This window comes from Peromyscus maniculatus, chromosome 1, assembly GCF_049852395.1.
Source record: "Peromyscus maniculatus bairdii isolate BWxNUB_F1_BW_parent chromosome 1, HU_Pman_BW_mat_3.1, whole genome shotgun sequence".
In the NCBI taxonomy this organism is placed as follows: domain Eukaryota; kingdom Metazoa; phylum Chordata; class Mammalia; order Rodentia; family Cricetidae; genus Peromyscus; species Peromyscus maniculatus.
Window position 1 is genome coordinate 89,427,146 of NC_134852.1, and position 24,715 is coordinate 89,451,860.

General features: G+C 44.4%; 1 protein-coding gene across 8 annotated transcripts in view; it reads right to left on the bottom strand.

Moving 5' to 3' along the window:
* Ntrk3 (neurotrophic receptor tyrosine kinase 3) overlaps nt 1-24,715 on the bottom strand; it is a 366,758-nt gene that overhangs the window by 83,854 nt on the left and 258,189 nt on the right. For 2 of the 8 annotated variants that reach the window (XM_006970044.4, XM_042278310.2), the window contains 2 exons: nt 18,695-18,829; nt 15,138-17,145 (listed from right to left, as the gene is read on the bottom strand). The exons of 5 other annotated variants lie outside the window; for them this stretch is intronic. In XM_006970044.4, the coding sequence (XP_006970106.1) occupies nt 17,027-17,145; nt 18,695-18,829 (254 nt within the window). In that variant the 3' untranslated portion in view covers nt 15,138-17,026. Of the gene's footprint in view, nt 1-15,137; nt 17,146-18,694; nt 18,830-24,715 lie in introns of those variants that run through there. One more of the 8 variants, XM_042278312.2, reaches the window with a different exon arrangement.

Sequence of the window (24,715 nt, forward strand, 5' to 3'; positions counted from 1 at the left end):
TCCTCCCAGCTAATAGCTAGGAAGGGCCAGGCATGGAGGCATGCATATTCAGCTTCACATAGTGAAGTATTCTTGTATGGGACCAGCACATTCTTCCCAAACCACCAGGTGGAATCCTCTACAGCAGTGGTTCTCTGGGGGTCATGACCCCAAATCCATCAGAAAACATAAATATTTACATTATGATTCATAACAGTAGCAAAACTATAGTTATAAAGTAGTAATGAAAATAATTTTATGATTGGGAGTCACAAAAACATGAGGAACTGTATTAAAGTGTCACAGCACTAGGAAGGTTGAGAACCATAGCTCACCAGGATAAGAAATTTGGGGTGCAGAGCACTGCCTTTTGCATTTCCTCAACTGCCTCTTACGCAAAAAGTAGTTTCAAAATTTGACTGTGAAATCAGCCAAAATTTAATGCAGCCAGAAGGTGAGTCCAGCCAAACCTCATAATGGTAGAAAATAGATATTTTCTTCTATGAAAGGATGTCTGTTCATTGGATTGTTTGGTTCTTTTTTGTAAATGAGAATAACTCAGAATCTCCTCCCCAGAGGACCACAGCAAAACTCTCCCAGACAGTCTGACTCACGCTTAGTGAGCTGAGGACTGGGAAGAAATTCCCTCAGTTATCTTGCTTTTCCGTTCTATATGTCATCTTCACTGTTTTGGCTTTTCTGAGATCAATTCGTAGTGTTTCTCCTTCATTCTTCCAACACCCAAGATTAAAATATTTTCTAAACTTTGGTCTCCAATCTCTTCCAGCTACCTGACTCACCTAGTACTCACCTATCTTCAAAACCAGAGTTTCCTCTCTCACACCAGCTTTATGCCTATGGGATAAAAGCATGGTTGCTCTTAGGCCCAATTTCCCTTGGAAATCAGTGCAGGGTCCTGTGTTGTCTCCACCCATGATGTAGAGTTCATAGACCTGCATTACCCCACTGCCTTCGGTCTCCACTCAGTCCTCAGCTCTTACACCACATTTCCATGGATTCAGTCCATTGGCATAGTTGTCCACCTGTCACTCAACATAGAACCTTTTGTGGGGGAACTAGACAGGTCTCACTATATGGTCATGTATAGCCCAGAATTAAATTCTGTAACCCACAATACTCTCAGACTGGTAACAACCTACCTCTGCCTGTGCTGAGATCACGGGTATTCATCAACACACCTAACTAGTTATTCCTAAGGCTCAACCTGGATTAATTTTTCTTAGACTTCATTCAGCACAAGTTATTTCAAGTTCTTCACAAAGCTAGCCTGGCCAACCCCACCATTAACAACTTGTGCATGACTGCAGAGGTTTGTTTATCTTGAGAGATGTCATTATTGCCAAGATTCCGAAATTCCAGGAAACTTAGAACCCACAAGCACCTACCACAACCTAACGTGTGACTTTGTTGCAAGTTCTGACTTTAACTTCAATGCTCCTCCTAAGCCCAGCCTTTCTTTCTTTCCTCCGTTGCTACCAGATCTTGATCCTTAATGCCACTTCCTTACGGTTATGTGTGTCACCACCTGTTGAGGATCTTTCTGTATCACCTGCTTTAATGTGGGTGGAGGCTTTCCCTCCTCCCAGGACTGCGTCTCCGGTTGACAAGAGTCCAGGAGTCAGAAGAAGGGAGGCTGCATTTCTCCTGCTCACCTTCTGTTTTCTCCATGCCCACCCCAAGAGAGACTTAAGAACCTTGTTAGGGAAAGGAGGTGACACGTTAGACACACAGCCCAGCGCTGCTGTCACCACGAAGCTGCTAGAGAGAAAACATGGCTATCGCTTGGCCTCAAAAGCTTTTAGATAATCTCACAATTGATATCTTGACAGAACAGGGATCTCTCCTGTTATTTCCCTGAATTCTCTCCAGCTGGTTGACTTCTTTCCGGCTTGGACCCTCCCTGCCTCCATCCCAGATTGGTGGGTTGTCTGGAAACACTGAGCTCTGGATCTATCCATGCTCTTTTCATAGCTCGTTTCAGTCTCTACTGCCATGCCCCACCCAATGTGTTCCCAGGAGGCTGACTGCTTAAAGGCCAGGCCAGGGGGTCAGGATGCAAGAGGGCTGACTCCTAACGTCATTCTGACCCCGAGAAAGTCAAAGCATCGTGCTTAGTTAACTGTCTGCACACCATATGAGATTAGAGACTCCACTCAGAATCTCATTAACATTTCTGCATGTTGTAGCTCAGAACTTTCAGCCCTAAAATGTGTTAAGTCTCTGGCCCTCAGAGCTACTGGAGGACAGTATCATTCACATTATATGACTGTGGGTAACACATTAAAGCCACCAGAGAAAGGGCAATGGCAGCTGCATTCACCAGTGTTGCTTCCTCGATCCCAAAGCCCCCATGTTTCAGGAGGAGATAGCTTTTCCTAAGGCAGCTTCTTTTAAAACATAGCTAAGCATCCATGAAGAGAAGAGGCTTGTGCAACTCAGTGAGACCCTGTGATGAAAGAAGAAAGTGGAACTAGGTGGGCAATGGAGCTTTATGGTGAAGAAATTATTCAGCATGTGCCAGTCCCCAGGTCTACTTCTAAGTATGCCACCATGAAGACAAATAAGCCGATCCACTGGATACCTGCCTACCTGGGCAATATAAACATGCAGAGCTACCTGCAATGGAGTTGGCTGCAATGCAGCCATGCAGTGACATGCATCACTTCGGGGGGAGCTGCCACCAAGGCCCCTCCCTCATGCCGCTTTGTTTCCAAAAGCATCCAAATACCTGTTACTCAGAGAATTGAACATTTAAACAAAATAACCCAGCTTTCCAAACACAAGGGAATAATGTAATAAATACGGTCCACACAGAGGACTTATTATCCATTATCCAGGTGTGTACTGAAGCAGGCACAGTGGTATAGACTTGTAATCCCAGCGCTGAGGAGGCTGAGGCAAAGGGATGAGAATTTGAGGTCAGCTTGGTCTACATAGAAAAGACACAAGAAAGAGGGAAGAAAGGAAGGGAGTAAGGGGAAGAGGGAAGAATTCCTATTTACTGAGACTGTGGAGAGTCTCATTCTCATAGATTGCTCTTAGAGAATTCATTACTGTATTCACAGGTGTAGTCATTATATGAGTTAGGTATATAAAATAGATATACCAATGAATTTGGGGGTGCCATTGGGTCTGTTTGACTAGCATATTTAAATATAACCATATTTATTGAGGATTAAACTATTATACTTGTTTATAAGGGCAAAAGACTACAGTGAGATGAAATAAATTCTTATACCTCAAGATGATGGATTAAGCACATTTCAAACATGAGAAAGCAAGGACAGTGTCATGGCCCACGTCTATAACCTTGGGACTTAGGACTCTGAGGAAGAGACAGAGGATCATGAGTTCAAGAGCAGCCTGGGCGACAGAGTAAGAACTTTTCTAAAATCATAGGAATAATAAAATACAATAGGAAGTGCAAGAGCTTCAAGAAATAAAAAGTACACAGTGGTATGTGCGCTACAACTTCCTTTGTGCTAAATACAGGGAAAATTAAGAACATGTATTCATATTTGTCCAGATTTAAATTGCTTGTATTTAATTCACAGGGACACACAAGAGCATTAGTTGGGGCTGGTAGTAATGGGAAACGGGCCTGCAGGTGAGGACCAAGTGTAGGAAGGACAAGGCTCCTAGTTTTTACATAAAAATCCTGCAAAAAAAGAAGATGGAGGCAAGTACAGTATCTTAATAAAGTTTATGTATACTTTACATAAGCTTTATATATTACATACTATATACATAAACTTTATTAAGTTCATATCTATAAACTTTATTTCACATATCTTACATCAACTTTACTGAGGCATTATGTACATACCATAAGATTGACCCATTTTAATGCAAAATTTGATGACTTTTAGTAAATCCCCTGAGTGGAATAGTCACCAGTATAATCCAGTTGTAGAGCATTTCATTAACCTAGTGAGATGTTCTGGTCCATTTGCCCTTCATCTCTGTCCCCACCCCAGGTCCTGATGATTGCTAAGCTAATGTCTGTCTCTATAGCTTTGAGTATGCCTGACATTGGATACAGGTGCTCTTCCTTTTTCACCTGGCATTTTTTGATGTTCATTTATGTTGCAACATGCATCAATACTTGACTGTCTTTTGTTGTCTGTGGTATCCCACAATAGGCATTTTGATCATTTTATTGGGTCATAGGCATTGGTGTTTTCCACTTCTTGCTGGTTAAAAAAAATGAGGCTATGAACATTCATGCACAAGTCTTTGTAAGGTGTATTGTTTTTGAACCATAGGTAAATAAATTACCTATACACAAATTTTTAATATTACAAAAGATAAATAGCACAGCACACACAAGCAATCTTCTAAAAGAAAAAAATCAGAAACTATGTGTGTGCATGCTCACATAGAATGATTTTATTCTGTTAAATAATTAAATAAGTACATAAAAAAGATTAGAAGGCAGAAAGCTAAAATGTTAGCGGTGTTGTCTCTGGGTGATGAGATGGTAGATAATTTATGTGTTTGTATGCTTTTCTGTATTTCACTGAATTTTCCACTGTGAATATAAATTACTTTTGTAATCAGAAAAAGGCACACTGTTATTAAGAGTAGGAAAAAAAACCTTTCCCATTCAATTTCTCCAGTGTCTTTACCACTCTATTACAGACAGATTCCCTCACAATAGTCCACAAATGGAGGCAATAGTGCACAGACACCCCCACCCCCTATGATGTTGGTCACAGCATACTGAAAACCACAGAGTTCCACCAAATACCAGTCCATTGCAAAGACCCTGAGATCAGTCTCCATAGCAACCTGACAAGGGCATGACTCTGTACGAGCATTACCAAAGCATGGAGATGGCAGAAGATCCGCCTCAGTCCGTCCAGGGTTACCAAAGGACCGTGGTGTTTAGCTGCATGGCAATGGGGTCAGGCTTCCCAGGGTGTGAGGAGACCAGCGGCTCTTTAAATGATGAAACATGTAAATCTTAACTGATCGTTTGATTATGGGTGAACTGCACGTTCTACTTACACAGCTGCAAATAGATGTCATGATTAAGTATTTTTAAGAATATCATTTAGAAGCCAGTAAGGTGGCTCAGAGAGTAAAGGCACTTGCTACCGAGCCTGATGATATGAGCTTTATCTCCAGGACCCACACACAAGTTGTCTTCTAACCTCCACATATATACATAGTAGCATGGTGTGCCCACACATGCAAACACACATAAATAAATACATATAATTAAAAATCATTCAAACTTTTTAAATGTCACTTGTAAGCTAGCTGTTCCTCCTCAGGGCTTACATCTCTTACAGTTTCATCATACTGCTTCACAATTGTCCATTTATTCACACAGGATCCACCCCTTATTAATTAGAAGCAAATATCTCAGGTGTCCAAAGATTAGGAAGGTATACATCAGGCTAACATACTGTTAAATAAGATATACCCCTGTTAAACATATCTTCAGTATAATTTAAAGTCATACTCAAAGGACTCTGGTTTTTCAGTGCTATGAGACATATGATGCAAAGTTTTGACCCCTAGCCTTTTCCCCTCCTCAAAGACCCCATCTCCAGCCTGCATCTAAATAGGCCTCCTATGCACACATGTCCACATTCAGTCTGTATCTGTGCTTTCCGTTAATCACACCACCCTCACATCCCACTACCCACAGACAATGGTCCCTTAGCTAACCCTGGCATGCCCATCTGAAGTGTAGCATTCTCACAAGGGAATACCTCTCAGAGTCTGAGAGGATCCTGGAAGTACACCAGGAAGAGCTTTGGTAAGGAAAGAGAGGCAGCTAAAGTGCTATCAATTAAAGGTGCAGATTACAGGCTCCAGGTGGTCACTTCCTATGGCTCTTGGACTCTGGCAGCTAGACAGAGTCCCAAGAGCTACAGAAGTCTCCCTTGCTCAAGACTAAGGAATACTGGCCTACATTCTTATGAAACTGGAGCTTCTCAATCTTGGCACTGTTAATGCTTTGGGTTGGCTAATTCTCTGTGCAGTGGCTGGTAGAGCATACCACTCATCCTTACTTATAACAATCAAGAATGTCTCTGCACATTTCCCTGGGGGATAAAATAATCCATCATTTGAAAATCACTGCAGTAGACTACAAACACCTTCACTTAGAAACAGAGTGTACAGCTTAGAGAAGATTCCCCTAAATGGTTAAAAGATGAATTAGTGAACCAGTATCTTGGGATCCCCAAAATACTGTTTTTTAAACTCTGTTCTTAGGGACAGAAGCCAGTACCTTGCACATGCCAGGTAAGTACTGTATCGCTGAGCTCCCAAAGTCATTCTTAGAGACCCTATTTCTCTAGTGAGGTTGTGAAATATTAGTAACAAAGACTTCATCACAACTATCTCGAAGTAGATCTCACCTCCAGAATATACATGACATATCTATCACAAGAGGTATGGGCACTGTCACCCATCACAAACTATGATGAGACAGGTATCTTCAGGGAGATGTGTTGGGTGCTATACAGAGTTAACCTGTGTTGTAGTCCAACCTCTATACTGAGCTGTCCAGGCTAGAAAATCAGGGAGATGTTAGCATCCTTAAACTTACACTTACTTGTACAGGGGCTGCCTAGCACACTGATGATTTTCATGTTCCTTAGACAAATCCAAACATGGTTTGTAATGAAAACTATAATACACAATGGCTTCTTTCTCTTCAACTCCATCTCTTCATTGTCCCTGCTCTTACCAATGGGATTTTACAAGCTGACAGAGCTGCTCAGTTTTCTTAGTAATACGTGAAATCCTTCTTGTACATTCCCACATCTCTGGGGGCGATATCATCATTCTGAGAGCTTTGTGTACATTCTTGGCTATGCACATTTTCCCCAGTTCTAATTTCCGATACAGGGAATAAAAGTGGATTCATCACACATAAACAAAAGTTCAATAATTTTTAAGAGTATAAAAGGCACTGTGTCAATGGATGCTGGGTTAAATTTCTATGTCATAGAAAGTACAGAGTGGAGGAAAATTATTTGGAAGACCTTTCTGGGGACTACAGTAAGTTACTGGATATAAAAATAAGTGCATTTCAGAGTTTCTAGCAGAAGTGTCATTGTGACATTTTAACTGAAAAAATGTTCTCTAGGTTCATCAAGGTGGATAAAAACAAGCCTAAGGGAAAAAGTAGAAGTATTGCTATTTTCAGCAAAATCCAAGCATCCTAAACACAGTATTGTTTATGTAGAGGTCCACTCGTGATCTGATTTGTACTTGGAGTAGCTTCACTTCAGCAACCCCAAAGTGTCCACAATTGGGTTCTGTTTCTGTCTCTGAATGTCAAGGTCACACAGAAAGAGTTATGAGGGGAGTGACAGAGGACACGCTGGTGTCAAGAGAAGAGTGAGCTTCTGAAGCTTGCCTTTTTTTTTCTTAACTGAACTCTTTGATGGATTAAACCACCCATGTTATAGAATCAAGGTATAATTATCACATTACACATATTTTGCATCACTAACTAAAACAAACAAGAGACCCCATTCCCTCCAATTTTGCTACCAACCTTTCTATCACCTTTGATCTCTCCTTTAAAAAAATTTTTAACATCATTTTCACCTCATACAATATAGAGGTTAGTAGTCTGTGCTCCTGTCCCTGCCCCAACGAACAAAGATATTTTGAACACGTGGTATTCTTGACATTCCCAGAAGGAGCATAGGATAATTGTCTCCATCATCTTTCAGATGAAACAATTGAAAGGTGAAATTCATCTTCTTGGATCTACACTGACAGCTGGTGCCCAGGCCAAGACCAAGATGGCTCCCATTCACACTGGAGCTGGGCTCTTCTGAATCCCTGCCTTGAGAAGCACAGACTGGAAGCCGAAAGAAGGGAAGGAGTTTCCCAGTCATGTGTTTCAGCTCTTGAAGGGAAAGACATCCACGCTTTTTGTAATACTTGCTTCCAGAAACTGCCTCCTCCAACCTCTATAGTAGATGATGTGGGTGTTCTGCAGAGTAATAATAATTCCAGTAGGCAGCTCAAAAAATGGCCAATAGGATGTCAACGGCAAAAGAAGCTTCACCAGGCAAATACTGGCATGTGAGCTCCCATCCCCAGGCCAGTCGTTCATCTATAGCCTGTGTTCCATCTTCCATGTTATAAATAATTCAGTTTTCTTTTCTCTTAAATATCACAAAACCAAGTTGGAATCTTTATGTGGAGGATTCTGCTGTGTCCTTCTCTCCCTCCTCCCTTTCCCCTCCCTCCCTCACCAGCCCAGGCAACTCCCTGGGGAACGACCTCTCAAGCTTTAACATTTATTCTTTGACATTTCAGACTATTTGTTAGGCAGCGCTGCCTTCTTGAAATCAAAGTTGGAAAATCTTGCTGAGAAGTCCCTCTTGGCCCTGTCCAAAGGTGACAGGAAGGGCCTGCTAAAACCCAAACACCGGCCTCCTTCCTTACCCCGAGAACCAGGCTGATCCCTACCCACAAACACAGCCCCTCTCTCTCACTCTTCCCACCTCGTTGGCCAAGACGTTCACCAGAGCACCCAATGTGTCCCCTGCCAGGAGTCAGCAGTGGCTCATTGGGACATGGCGTTCAGTGCTCCTGTTGAATAGGCTATTCTACATGAGTGTCGGTAAACCTTTAGCTGGCTACTGAGACAAATACTGAACAAGGAAAATTAACTTACTTACCCCAGGTCACTTGCTTAGTGGCATGGCTGAGACCGGGATTCCCGTCGTCATTTCTGGGTGCTACCACTAGGTGACATCAGTCTATGAGAGTGGCCCACGTTAGAGCAGAAGTCTCGGGTTCCTATGTGCAGGGACTTACCACTGGGAGAGCCGAGCCTCCTGGTGGGTTGAGATGTGAGATGTGGTCCTTCGATGATACCTTTGACATCAGTGGGTCGCCGATGAAGCATCCTGCTTAGTTCTCTTTTAAAAGCGTGTGACCACACAATAACCAGTGTTCCCTAAAGTATGTGTGTGGAATGTATTAATGGGTGTTAAGTGAAGAATGTTCAATTATGTTGGAAAACTTGCCGAACAAAAAGGTTGATTGACAGCAGGGGTTCTCAGAGCCTTTAATATCCTAACGTACACCATGAACCCGTAAGAGCCGATAAGCCGTGTAACAATCTCTAAAGTTATCGGATGAGTCTTCAGCATCTGATAGACTTAAGGGGAGCATTGCCGGAGCCAGTGATGGGGGGCACATGATTTTCAAAGCATTTATTTAATAGCTGAAATGAGAAAAATGATTTTTCTGCAAGTTGGGAATTCCAAATTAAGCGAGAGCCATATTGCCGTTGCTGAAGCCTTGCCCAGAAAACTGACCCATTCGTGTGGAATAACAGTTTGTCAAGGCGGCTGACCTCATAAAATGATTATGGTAGCCATTTTGGTCTTCCTCATAACCAAGTTGGCTGTTTGACATCAGGGGTGTTAAGCAGCAAATGCCTATTAGGGTCACAAGAAATGCCAAACTAAGGGCCATAAAGATTGAGACATTTTGTGGATCACTTAGACACAGATTCAGAATTTAAAATCTCCTAGCCATGACGTTCCAATCTATATTGGATCTATATTGATGGTGTTTCCCCGTGGTGCCCACTGACTAGGAAAGACCAGACTCCAGGTCTCCCCGGTCAACTTTATCAGCTTCTTCTCAAGCAAAGGACTTGAGCAAAGCTGTGGCCCTCTGGTGGGAACGTCCAGAGAGTGTCACAGGTCTTGGCTGTGCCTTCTTAGCCAGACTGACCTTTCAGAGACGAACACTCCCAAGAGTTGTTACGGATTTACTCCTTCCCCTGTGACAAGGGACGGTAACAATACTGATGTGCACACAATGCACAAGATGGATTCAGTTAGCATCCAGCCTGTGCTATGGGATTTTCCAGCTTCCTAGGATTATTTGAGAAAGGAAGGACCCTGGAACACTTTGGTTGGCCTGTGGGACACAGGCTTCGGGTCATGCCTTGAGCAGCAGGAGGGCAGATTTTGGAGACTGCCCCTCCAAGAAAGACTTCCAGTGAGAGAAAGAGAGCTGATGCAAGCTCAGAAAGCCTCCTCTTGCAGAGGCTCAATCCTATTATCATCAAACTCAAGGACACGTTAAGCACCTGAGTGTGTGAGACTAAGTCATACATATGGATACATACGGCCCCTCTCTCCAGTCGTCTACCTCCTCTTTCTCTGAGGAGTCCACTTGGGAGGGGGACCAGGATTCATGAGTTTTCATCAGCTGCTATTGCAAACCTTGCAGAGTAAGAAACCCCATGCACATCACATGGACACAAACAGAGCAAAGCTAACGTGTTCTCAGAGTAAGAAGGTTGGTGGCTCTTCAGAAGTCTGTAAAAGGAAGCTTGCCAGGCCATATCTGACAGCACTGACGTCACTTTACCCATTACCAGCCTAGGTCCTTGTCCTTCTTGCTGGAGAATGAACTGTGCAATCAAGAGAGGGAAGAAAGTGTCTCTTTAAGGGAAATAGGCCACTTGCTCCAATGCAGTTCCCAAAGGCAGAACCAAGCTTCATTTTGCTACCATGGTAACAGCATAAAAGTGGCAGAAACAAAGGGAAAGAGAGCTGTAGAGGCAAGCTGGCCCTGTAGGTCCCCACCAAAGGCCTTCTCTGGTGTTACTTACCAAAGTCTGGCTTGGCGGTGTGTTCTCAGCTGCTATGACACACTTGAAGGCAGTCCTGGCGGCCACAGTTCTGGAATGCATACCTGTTGGCAGCCTCAGCCCTTGTTTCTCAGACTCTCTCCATGGCTGAGTGGGCAATCTTGACCACCCCTCCTCTGTACCCACAGGTGTTATTTGACTTTTCTTTTAGTCAAGGGGTGAAGCAAGAGCTCCGTGGTTTGGGATCTCAGAATATCCAGGGTCCATTGTTCTTGACTACGCCACACACCCATCTTTATACACTGAGCCTCATCAAAGCGGAGCCCATTCTACGGTGAAAAACCTTTGAGGGACTATGATTTGCACAGGGTCAGGAGTTAACACAGTGATCATGCAAAGTCCAGGGGTGTTTCTGCTCACGTGCAGCAAATTCGTGTGTTTCCCAGTGTGAAGGCCTAGAAGTCCCACCAGAGTTGTCAGTTATGGCTTTTTCTCAAGTTCGAGCTGCTTCCCAGGAACTCATAATCCTGCCTTTTGCCTTTACTCCAAAAAGCCCCAAGTCTGCCACGGGCCTGAGCAGGAGGCTTTCCACACACGTGCCATTAGCCTCCTTTATGATCTGGCGGGGTCTGCGCTCCACAGAGCTCACCCTGCACATCTCACTTCTACTTGTCAGAGGAGCCAAGTCTATGCCCATCAGTGGCTTAACCCTCAGATGGCCCTCCTTATTCCTGCCCTCTGCTTCCTGTAGCCTGGAGAATGCAGCAAATTTGAGCAAGGGTTCAAAAATTCATATCCCCCTACAAAGAGAAGAGAGTCCGCAAGGAAGACCGAGCTCTGGCAAGCACACTCAAAGCTATTTTATGTTTAGGGGGAGCCGTCCTCCAGATGGAAAAGGATCACAAGGCAGAGAGGTCACAGGTCTTCTACCACCCATGCAGAAATATTTTTTTTCCTGGTCACGTTGTCCTTTAAGGAGAAAACGAGGCCAGGTCACTCTGCAGAGGTTTCACTCATTGTATACAAAGTAAGAGGACCCAGATCCTGCCCAAGCAGGCTTCTGAATCCTGATGTCATTTCAGAACCATACCCGCTGCTAACGCATCTCCTTCAAGTCACTTGTGAGTTCAAGTAGGGTTGAAGGAGGAATCTGATTTAGCTCTGAAAATACGCTGTCAGAGCGAGGCTGAGGTTCTCTTGGGAAGTGGGAAGTAGAGGGGGTGGTAACCACAGGATTTCTAGAGGCACAATGCAGAGCCAGAGCTTTCCAAGGAAACCCGAGGCAAGTAGCTTCCCCCACATCAACCAGCGTCAAAGAGCGGGGGTGGAGCAGGTGGGTAGAGCAGGCAGAGGAGAGCAGTGGAGCCCGAGGCCAGCACTGGACACTGCAGATGCAGTTAAAGGGCCAGCCGTTTCTAGTCTGCCTCTCTCTCCCTCTCCTGTCAAGCTGAAGAATTTTCCCCTGGTCTCCCAGAGAAGCCTCAGGAGAGCTAGGCCTACTCTTCACTATCCCATTTTTTTTTTTTCATTTCTGCTACCTTCCTTTCACATTTGGCATCAAAGTCACGTTAAACACCTTGTGTGCAAGTCTGGCGTCCGTGCAGGAGTCAGCAAGCACCAAGGAAGGTAGGCTCCACTCTGCCTAATCCACGACTAGCTTAGTTCGGAGAGCTATGCAACAAGAACTCATCCTGCCCACTTCTGCGCTTGTTCCAGGGGACGGGACCCTCACAGACGGACTACCTTACGGCTGTACCTGAGACTCTTGATCTTTGCTCCACCCTGACTGTGGCCTGAAGGAACTGGGTCAAATTAGAGTTAGAGGAGGTGTCACTGCCTAGTATTCTGCTGCTGCTGCCACACCTATGTAGAGGTGGAGGTGAGGATGGAGGTGTGGAGAACTCGGCTGCCAGGAAGGAAGTCCCATTCAAGAGAGGAGAGACTGGGAAGCCCAGAGACTACCTTCTTAGCTTCCAAACTGAAGCTGCCTGGCATCTGGTCTCTGCTTGGATGAGAATCACATGGCAGAGTTTCAACACATCAGGAGATCTCCGAATGTGGTTTCAGAAGGAAGCTAGGGATAGTGCCTGAAGGATCTTATCTTGAGGTGGAGGGTAGGAAGCTATCATGGGGAAGCCTCCAGGAGCAGAAAAGAGGCTGCTTTAGGGGACGAAAGAGTGACCAAGAGTACTCTGAGCTCAGGCATACCCTACGATGTCACAGGTCACAAGCTATGGAAACCCTGAGTGGTTACGGAATTTTTCTGAGCCTCAGTTTCTCACGGGTAGAAAGTTCTAGTTGAGTAGGTGCTTCCTATGATAAACAAAGCGATGATTGTGAATGCTCCATTGTGAGCCTAATTCGGGGCACTTAGCCCTTATTTCCATGACCTGGCCACACAGCCTAATGATGCACAATCTGTATAGACTGGCACTTACAGGTGTCCAGAAAATATAACCTTCTCACTCAGCATGCAGTTGAGTTCCACAGTCTCCAAGACACACAACTGTCACCTCTCAGATATCCCTCCAGAATAATAATAATAATAATAATAATAATAATAATAATAATAATATAATAATAAAAAGAGTACCAGAAAGTACCTGACAAACATATTGGGCTCATCCAGGCATGGAGCTCTACCACAAAATATCACAGGACCAGACCATATGCTTAAGGCCAAGGAAGCCTCTATGAACATCTGCCAGTGAACTCTGAACCCAGAGGGTTGGGAAACTGCAGGTCTGGATGGTGACACTCTTGAGCACCCAATACGGCCGCCTTTCTGGACTGAGCTCTGCTCTGGGGGTACCCTGTGCCAGCTCTGCCTGACCCCAAGGCTTAATGGGGAGAATTTCATGGCACTTTAGTACCTAGTAGGAATCCAAGGAAATGACAGGCCCTGAGACCAGACAGGTACTTCCTCTGCCCAGCCACCTTCCTGCACTTCCCTGGCATTCACCATAGTCTCTGCCAATACCACTGTATATCATCTCAACTCTTACTGGATCTCCTCACTCACGGTACAGAACCTTACCTCACACTTCACAGGCACAATAGAAGCTACCACACAAAGAAAATACTCCCTTATTTTCTTGCCCCTGAACCACTGAACAAACCCACAGCTCTATCCTTTCCTCTTGCCTCCTGATATATAAGAAGGTCTCTCACTCCACTTGGCTGATGCTGACAAAGCCCTGTCCCCTCCCATTTTCTCGGGGGTTATTTCCACCCACTATCTATGGCTGTGCATTGGCAGGCTCTGAGCATGAGATAACACAGAGCTTAAATGTCTTGCATGAAAAACCAAAGTTCTTCCTTGAATTCACATACTTTTCCTTGGTCCCAAGGATAGTCCCAAATATCAGGTATCTCTGCCCCAACCCTGATATCCTGGAACCACTGAGAATATACAAAAGTGAGGAGTTAGTGTAACCTCTATCGTATAGCAGGCTACTCTTATGGACACAGACTTGCATCGAGGGCAGGAAGGATTCAAGCAGACTTGTGCAGGAGATAAAGTGAGGGAGGTCACACAGAGAGGCACCAATCTCATCTTAACAATGTCACACATCCCACCTACCTTGGTTTGTTTCTCCTTTGCTTCCTATGTAACGGAGCTCCAGCAAGCCCCAATGAGGCCCAGAGAAGGGTCCACATCCACCTAGTATCCTTTCTCCAGCCCTTGTTCTCTGTTTCTCTTACATATTGCTTGCTTTCCTTCTAAAAGGAAGCGAATATAAAGTAAAGAAGGCATTTGGGCCTTTGGACTGGGTGGGGACCAGGATCCAGGCTTGGTCAGGGAGAAATGCTGGTTCACCTCGGCTTCTGACTTTCAATAGGACCCAGGGGCTCTTTTTCCTCCACCTTCTGGAAGCCCATGTGAGCCCTGCCAAGACAGCTGAACCTAAGTGAGTTTGGGTGTTCGTGTGATATGTCTGTATATATGTGCATGTCAAGTGTCTCTCAGTGATAAGAGACTGGCCTATAATCTCAGAGATTAATCTTATTCTAAGTAAGTTCACAGAAAAGATAGAAAACTACTCTATCCTAGGGAGAACCCCACAGGTTTGCTTTCACATCAAAGAGAAAGGGTCCCCCAGCCCCACTCTCAGATCCCTTTGTATATCAGCTCTGAAGAAAATACCTCCACAAGTCTTAGTTTCTCAAACAGCAGAAAACTCCCCAGGTACTTTGATACTCCAAAGGTATCAGTAGCCCCAGTGGTGCCTGCAGGAATCGAGTTTAAATCTTGCTTCTGCTTATCATGCTATGTGATCCTGGTTGGACCACTGAACCTCTCTGAGTGCCTAATAAGATGAAGAAGCATTTTATCATAGGAATCTGAGGTACCTTGAGGATTCTCCATGAACCCAACCAATGGGACATTGCAAAACCCTCTGGCTAGCAGAACTGTGCTGGAAACGTCCATAGCAACATGATATCAAAGTGGGAAATAAATTGTGGGGCCCTGGGATTGCTACATCTTTAATATTCTTTGTAAAACTTCCAAATAAGAGGTCTGATGCAGTCATTTCATTAGAAAATAAAGTGTTTATTAAGAAACTATACACTGAACACTCCTATAAGTCTCTGTGGAAACACAACGCCCCATTGTCAAAGCACAAAGTGAAGAGATGGCAGAGTAAAAGATGGATGGAGCCTGGGAGGCTGGACATGAGGTCATGATTTACAACAATTAAAAACATCATCCTCAAACTTACTCCTTAAAGCCACACTCAGGAGGAGACCTGAACCCAAGGGATCATCTGAGTGTGATGGGGAAGAGTTCGACAGAGAACCATGGGGAGGAGGGTGAGCAGTGGTGGGAGGGACTGGACAACTACAGATCTGGGGGCCCTTGAGGAACCCTGAACCTAAAGTGACGCTGTGGAGGCCACTCCAGGTCCTGGGAAAGAACTTGGAAAGCTTTGTGCTTATATACCCCCCACAGAAGTACCTATAACATCAGTCTGAGAACCTGACATGATGAACCATCCTCTGCAGGCCCTAGGGAATATAACCTAGGGAATATATCTGTCTTCCAACTGCTGTGCAACACTACACCAGAACAGACTGGTTTTACTAAACACCATGTTGTCTCAAGAACTGAACTTGGGGTACTCCATATTCTTTCCCATAACAAGGACACCCATGGAACTGGGAGAGCTGGGCCAAGCCAAAATTCACCCAGCCAATACTTCAGCCAACCCGGCAAAGCTTGCGAGCTCTGAAAATTTGTCTTTCCTATCACGTAAAGGACTATCAACCCCTTCCCTCTCCCCAGAGGGTCAAGCTGAAAATGGGGGAACAACCCCTCTTTGGGAGAGGATGGCTACGGAGTAAGACAGGAGTGAGAGCAAGCACAGTGAACGCACGTATCCAGAGACCTGGATGACAGCCCATCGGTGCCACGAGAGGGGCTGGAGGAGGCCAGCTCTTACGTCTCTTCCCCTTCAGTTCATCTTGACCGTGGCATGATGATTCCACTGGGTTCCAAAAGTTCTCAGAGTCAAGAATAAATGGAAGTAGGGGAGAGAGCCAATCCCGAGATCATGAGCTAGGAGGAAGGGTCTTGGTCCCTGATTCCCTTGGTCCCTTGTGGTCCTAGTAGGATGGCCAATTCACGGGCAAGACCTCCTGTAGCCAATGCTTGTCGAAACTGCAGCTCTAGTGACCCAGGTAGAGCCAGCATAAACTCTTCCCCAAGAACTTTCTAACATTGCACTCAGTGTGAGCCATTCCAGAGAGAAGGAGGAGGGGCCAAGTGTGTCCACAAAACAAAACAAAAAAAAGCATGATTTTTTTTTCTCCACACACACACATACACACAAAAATAAAAATAAACCAACAAAATGACTGTCTTCCATTCTTCCCTCCGAGACCTAATCTGCAGCCAATACTTGGGCCTGGATCCCCTTCCTCTTACCGCGCCGTCTCCACCTCTGCTTAAGAGTCCTCTGTGACTCTTCCCCGCTGGAGGTTGCGCAGGGCGACGAGATCACTGAGAGGACAGCATGGAGACCCCACGCTTCCAAGTCGGAAGGTGAGACTGGAATGCGGCTGGACTTCATCAGGCTTTCTTGTGATGGTTGGGTCAAGAGAATGGCTAGCGTGTTTAAAAGGTAGCTCCTGGTGCTTGGGTTTGTATTCTCTTTATTGGCTCTAAAGATGTTGGCAGGAGCTGCCTCGGAGGCTCGGAGAAAAAGGAACACAGTGATGACTGGAGTGGGGGGGCAACCTGCCAGTGGTCCACGGGATACACACCCATCTCGGTGGTAAAGGGTGCTGGAGCACTGGTGGCTCATGCAGTTTCTGCTTAGTATCCCTGGATCCAAAAAGAACAATGCCTAGAGCTTCCAACCTCTCAGAGGGCCCATCCTACCAAGGTGACATCAGAACAAGGAGGTTTAAAAGGAGTTTTTAAAAGCCATGACGTCCTTTGCTGAAATAAACATTGACATCCTCAACATAGATGCCATGGTTAAGAGGCTTGGAATGTCCGGAAAGGCTTATTGGATTCAACATAATTTCTCTGAAACCTATAAAAAAACAAAAAGAAAAAAAACAGAAAAACAGAAAAAAGCAAAATAAAGTAAAAACCAAAACCCCCAAAGAAGAGCAAAACTAAGAGGGGAAAACAGAGAGGGAACTCGAAAGGGGGAACTCTAGAGCTATAACTACAGATGTATACTGGGAATAGCCAAAATGAATCGCCAGCAGAAGGGAAGGACAGGGACTGGGGGTAACTTAAAGCAAGCGTGCTCAGAGAAACTGGAAACACTCCATTTTGCTGGGGACTTGACTGAACTGAGAAAGGGGAGTGAGCATTGACGTTGCATTGGGAGTTTGGCCTAGGACTGTCATGGAAAGAGGGAGAACAGACTCATCGAAGAGAGTCTTGGTCTATAACCTTGTCTCTGGGAGGAAGAAACCCTGACAATAAGCTACTGGGGAGACAGGAAAAGGGGTGTGGGTGCACACTACTATTCCCAGGGGAGGTGGAGAAGAAGGCTCTGCTTTACCAGACCTCGATATCCTTAGGGGTCAAATTCTAAGAAATAAATTTCTTAGCACTCTCAACTATACAAGGAGGTAGGGAACACTATACTCCAAACCTATACTCTTTTTCTTGTTGACTTCTCATCTGATATTGCCAGGGCTGTGGAAGGCATAGAAAATGATGGCTGAGAACTCAATGTTCTCATAATTCCACGTTTTACAGGGACTAGAGACATTATGAAGGAGTATGTAACACAGCTGGCCACAAGGTCATAAGCTACCTCAAGAAGAGGAAACTTCTATGACAGCTTGGTTCCTTTCTGGCCATATATCCAGGGACAGAATTAGGATGTTCAGAGATATGGGTATTCCTAATCAAACTCCAGAAAAGGGTTGCTCATTCAATCCCAGATTGTAGAAATGCCTATTTATGTGGGGGGAGGGGTCAGTGAACAGAGAAACCCCATCTTTCTATGAAAACCATATACAGAAATGGAGAGGGCACATGGTCCCTGAGTACTGAGCATACACGGTGGGGAGAGGCTAAAACAGAGTTCAACTGTATTGAGACTTCCCCCACTCTCCCTGCATAGGACACAATATGAGCAAAGCAGGGACGAGTCATTTTGGCTGTTTTGTTACCTCTGTCTGCAGGAAGTGAAATCAGTTTATAAAAATAGAGGGTCTCTCCTTTGTTCATGATATAATGTTAAGAGGAATGTCAGTTTTCCATGAGCTGTGATAGTTGTTCTGTGCTGAACCCCAAGCAGGGGATCTCACATGTGACAGGATAGGACAAAATGTCCAGAAGTTTGAGCAGCCTTCTGAGGAGGTTTATGATACCACTGTTTCTTCCTAGGTCATGGTCCCTTTCTGGCTTTCCTACATCCCTTACCTTAGCCTAAAGAAGCATCCTCCCCTGAAAGAGATTCTTCTCACTCAGGGGACTTGAGTACTAATCCCAACCTGGACACCTCGTTATACCCTAGTCTTCTGAGATGCATGGGGGTTTATGGGTCTTTGGGTCTTAAGAATCAAAACTGGCAGGGGAGGGTTCTTCATACAAACATGTCAAAGGAAGCAACTCACCATGCGACCTTGGGTAAGACACATCCCCACTCTGGACCTCAGGTTCCTCATATATATAGTGAGTTGATGGGACTAGATGATCTCTATTGTCCTTCAAGTTTAATATCCCATGATTGTCTATGTTTGAAAAGACCCCTGGCAGAAGAGGCAGATATGCGGGATTAATGGTCAGTATTAAACCCCAAGTGCAAAACCTTGGGGAAGTCTTCTTAAATGCACAATGCCAGAAACAGAAATCAAGTGCTCCCAGCGCCTGTATCCACACTGCTTTGCCTGATTCGTTTTATGTATAAAATCTAATCATTTTCCTGCGTATCACACAGTGGCATTATCAAATTCATCAAGTTAGAGTCAGGGAAGAAAGATTTGCCATCACCATGAATTCTGCCCAGTCATTTTCCTAACCTGTTTTCCCATTAGTCATTCTCTTGATTAGGTTTAACACCCTCCAAATATTCCCATTGTAAATATCCTGGGTGCCATTTCTGAGTTGGAGAGGAGGAGTTTTATGACTTGGGAGATGATTCTACTGGACCCAAGATGCCCTTTCTAGCTGTGTATCCCACAGAAGAAATGTCCAGGAGGGAAGTGATGTGATGGGGCTGAGGATGAGACAAGGGGATGGCTCCTCCCATTTTCTCTAGTCATTGTCAGGGTAAAAACCTTCAGAACAACAAAAGTTACAGTTTCTGTGGAGACTCTAAGGCTACAGGCCTCATGAAGGTGATATCATTGTAGCTCCTGAGAGAGAGTTCTCCTCTAGAGACTATGCAATATCCATGGGCTGAGGAAGCCTCCATGTCAGATCCCTTACAGACCAGGGCCAAACCTGCCTCAGTCCTTGCCAAGGTCCCTAAAGCTGCCTCTGTAAACATGAACATTTTCTCATATGAGCCAGGATTTGAAGTTTGTTTTTTCTGGAACTCTGTCCCGGGTGGAGCCTTTCCAAGATCCTAAAAGCTGAAGCTTGATAGCATGAGAGGCACCACTCCAAACTCCTGCATGCCCCCCCCCCCACCACACTCCTCATAACAACCCCAGAAAATGAAGGGAAGACATATGCTCAGAAGAGGGCAAAGTCCTGGACCACAGGAGATGTAAGGAGAAGGCAAGATGGGCAGAAAGAGGGCTAGAGAGAGGCAAACACTCCCTAAGAAGGCCTTGCCCACAGGTGGCCCAACAAAAAACTTCTGTCAGTGGCTCTTCCCAGAGTCATTCAGCATGAAGGAACTGTGGACCCTCAGTAATTCAGAACAGAGCCTGGACATCAGGGATTGTCAAAGTCTGAGAAGCCAGCCAGAAATTCTAGGATCACTCCAGGAAAGGAAAGGGAGTTGTAAGGGATGTGGAGAGGAGGAAAGGGATGTGGAGCACCCAAAGGATTGAGTGAGGGGTTTTGGAGCCTACCCCCAAATGAACCAAGAACAGACTAAATCTGCATGGCCAAGTCCTCTGTATCCTCAGCTGCAAGGAAAGGCTAGTTCCCCTGACTGTGCAAAATACAAAATGAAGCCCAGAACCTCAAACCTCTCTGTTTCCCAACATCTGTATAAGCCCCAAGCATCTCTTCCTGGCTGAGGTTTCTACCCTGCAGACTGACTAGCAGCCATCCGCTCTCTAGCATCTGTAGTGGCGAGCATCTTCCTGTGTCTCCTGCCCACATTTTCTGCTTCTAACATTGGAAGCTCAGGGGCCTCTCCTTCTGTTCCCCTTTGTTATCTAGCCTACTCATGAAGTTCTTATTTTAGGATAATTTTCCTATCCTCTCTCTTCAAATGTATTTGTCACCTTAGAGTTGTTATATCACAAGAACGAACTGAAATACATAGTGTTCTGGTGTTAAGGTCCTGGGTAGCTTCTTATTAAAAGGGACACAGAAGCCAAGGCAATTCTGGTAGGAAGCCTACCCTACCATAGTCAGAGCATCATTCTTGTGGCCACCTCCCCTTCTTTCTCCAATAGTGAGAAGGAGTAAAATGTTATTGAACTACAATTCCAGCAGATCTAGGATAAAGAAAGCCTGGAGCAAAGTATCAGCAGACATACCATTGATCACCATGGAATCCAAAGATTCATTATCATGTCAGTCATTGTGTACAGTTAATTGATTATCCTCCAATATCCTAAAAACTGTATAGCATTAACTCAATCATATTTTCAAAATTGTCTGATGTAATTTTATAGCAATCTGAATTTGAATCCAGATTTTTCTAATTTAAAAATACTTGAAATGACCTACTTGGAAATAAGACCCCTTGCTGAAAAACAATTCTTAGGAATAGGTGTTAGAGAGAAAGGCAAGCCAGGACATTCTCCAGTGAGAGGAACCTGTCCCTTCCAGCAATCCCTGAACAAAGGACTGGTTTCTTTCCTCACAAACTCCTTCTATAGAGATCCACATAGTCCCATGCCATGCCACTTCCCTCAAGCAACACAACACACACTAGCTTTTCCCTGGATCCCCATCACTCTGGCAGGAACATGTTGCTTGGATTGGGGCCTTCCAGTAAGGAATCCCAAACTCCATCTTGGCATTAACCACACTTGGTATTATTTCCTGGAGTTCAGGCAAGGAAGGATAAAAACTAGCCTATGAGGAGGAGGCAATAAGGAGTCTGGCTAGAGGAGCAATTTTCAGGACAGTCATATTTGCAGAAAGAGTGGGAAAGCCAAGCATATTGCTGAGGGAGATCTGTTCAGTGTCCTGGCCTAGCCACCATGTGAACAGAGAATTCACAAGGTTGAAGAAAAGTTTCATCCTATGTAAATGTCTCTTTGCTTTATTTTTTGCTTAGGTGTTGTCTCCTCCAAATGTGTGGGGAGGGAATCACCACAACATCCATGGGGACTATGGGTTATAACTGTGTCATACTACCTATGTAAATGTCTCTTTGCTTTATTTTTTGCTTAGGTGTTGTCTCCTCCAAATGCGTGGGGAGGGAATCACCACAACATCCATGGGGACTATGGGTTATGACTGTGTCGTACTGGACCTTTGCTTCGCTAGGGCAGTTGCTCTTCGGAATCTAAGATCTTTCTTCTCCTGTAACCAAATTCAATCAAAGTCCTGAAGTGTTGGCTCAAGTTGTCAAGTCTCAAAGCTTAGTCTTGCTGGCTGCAAACTAGATTGCTTAAAACTCATCTCCCCTTCTGTAATTTGAGCTAGCAAGCCTGGCCCATAGGCTACAAATGGCCCCAGACCTGCACTTGTGTTCTCTCTCTCGCTCATATTATCCCCCCTCCGCCATTCAATTTCTTCCTCTTCTCCTACTCCCATCCCAAACAAGTGAATTCATAAAACGTTTTCAAAGTTTTACTTTCCGGCATTTCAAATTTAGATGTCATACCTAAACTATCACTAGTTGTAGCTTGTCTTAAAAACCTAAGGGTTCTGGCAAAGCTGAACCAATATTTCTACACAGTAATAATCACCCGAGGCAAACAGTAGCTGTGTGGTTCCCAGTTCACCATGTCCTACCACTCTGTGGGCTCCTCCATACTTTCACTTATGAACAGTCTTTCCACCTGAGTCTGATACTTGGCAGTCATTAGGCCATGCCTGTACATTAAAGAATACCATGGAGGGAATGGCATTCAGCACTCACGAAGTGTCCCTTTCAAACAAAACTGATCCTTTCTCTGGTCATGACTGACAATTACAAAGAAAGTCTTTCTATAGCGGAAGATCAAACCTGTCATCTCAAAGATAAGAGACCGATCAGGAACACAGCTGTATGCATAGGAGGGTACTGTGTTGAGGAATGAGGCTCTCAATAGGAAAATATATTTTGACTGGTAAGAGGCTCAGCAGGTAAACACGCTTGCATCCAAACCCAAGGACCTGAATTCAATCCTCGGGACCATTATAGCAGAAGGAGAACAGTAACTTATACAAGTCGGTCTCTGACCCTATATATGTACCCTGACAAACACGCAAACACACACACACACACACACACACACACACACACACACACACACACACACATGCGCAAACACACGTGCACAAACACACATTAAATAAATGTAATTAATTCTTAGACAAAAGAAAACATATTGGGGGGCCACCAAAAACACCACTTCCAGAAGTGAATGTGGCAATTGTGTCATCCACGGTGCCTGATACAAATAAGGTGTGTGAAAAACAGTCCTTTGGCTTTTAACTACAGTTGTTGTATTTCCTGGGGTATATACACTATCATAATAAACGTGTTGCAAAGGCATCTATGGGACACTGAGATGTAACTGAGCTTGCACTATCCCTGCTATGTGCTTCATGGAAGAATACTGAACACAGTCCCCTGGCTTCAATATAGGGTACCCTTTCCTCTAAAGTATCCTCAATACTGCTGAGAAAGTATAGAATGAGATTTCCTGGCCTACTGGTTTGCAAGGCCAAATCTGGTTCCAGTTGTATGGATCTGGCTCAGAAGGAAGGGGCTGAGGCTAAGCTGTTCCCTCATGCTGGCATGCTCATGGAAGTCAGATGGAAAAGGCAAAAAAGGTTGAGAACCCTGAGATTCTCAGATATAAGCAGACATCCTGGGAGAATCTTGGAGCTCTCAGCTCATTCCTAGGGAGAATAGGAAGAGCTTCACATAAAAGGAAAAAGGACACTGGAATAGTGTCCTTGGCATTAATAAGACTATCCCAACAATAGGCTGATCTTGGCTTACATGAGTGAACTGTTAGTCCCCCCAGCAGGTAAAATCCCTTCTATCCCTGACATGAATGAAGTCATCTTTTAGAGCCAAAAACTCCATGTTCTGTAGAGTAATATCATAAAATATCTCTACTATCCTCAAAAATTGCTATATGGAAGATAACATGAGGTTGTTGTGTATCTCTTTTTCTTGATCAATTGAAAGGAAAGAAAACCCCAGGTATTAATAGACCATCCGCCCTTCTTTCCTTCACTTCAAAATATCTTTTACATTAAGTATACTTTTTCCTGTTTCTTGATTCTTTGGACTCTTTTCAAATGTTTAAAATATCAGTAAAGTGTAGAGAATATCAAAACTCTATACCTAGTGCCAAGCATCAACAATTTTTAATCCTTTGGTATCTTCTTTTCAGCTCTTTTGAAAATAGTTTATTATAATTATGACCAGGAACTCACCTGTGTGCATCTAACACCCTGTTTCTCCCCACCCCAGCTAACCACTACTCTGAGGTAGATAACTGGTACAGACACTCCTACCTATGTACCACCTACAGCCACATTATAGTATTGCTTTGCATAATTTTTAAACTTTAAAATGAGACTGATTTTTGTTCTGTGAGACAAGGTCTCATGTAGTCAAGCCAGCCTCAAACTTGCTAGTATATACCTGAAGAATGTAATAGTTTGGATGAAGAATGTCCCCCACAGACTCCTGTATTTGAATATTTTGTCCCCAGTTAGTGGCTGTCTTTGGAAAGGTTAAGGAACCTTTAGGAGGTGGAAACTTGCTGGAGGAAGTGTATCACTGAGAGTGGGCTTTTATTGTACAAACTCACTCCCTTTCCTACCCACCCCCACCTCCCCACCCCTACCCGCTCTCTCACTCACTCCTTCCTGTGTGTGAACAGAAGTATGATCATATGATCAAGCAGCTACCTGCTACAGCATCTGTGCTTTCTCTAACTGTTGCCATGACTTTGCCATATTGATGGACTCTAGCCCTCTGGAACTGTAAGCTAAAGTAGATTCTTTTATCCCTTCAACTGCTTTCTGTTGGGTATTCTTCCTCTGCAACACAAAGGTAACAGTCCTGATCCTTCTTCACCCCCTCAAATACTGTGCTTACAGACTTGTCCCACCAAACCCAGCAAGATAGTATGCTTTCCGGTATTGATACATTAGTTTTCATTTATTAACTTTATTTAGTTAATTGTTTTTATTGACATTTTTATTTTCCTATGATGCCAGAAGTGGAACCAAGGACTGTTTGTATGGTAGGCAGGTATTCTCCCACTGAGTTATATCCTCAGTCCTCCATTTATTGATTTTTTTTTAATTGATGGCATTCATTGTGCTAA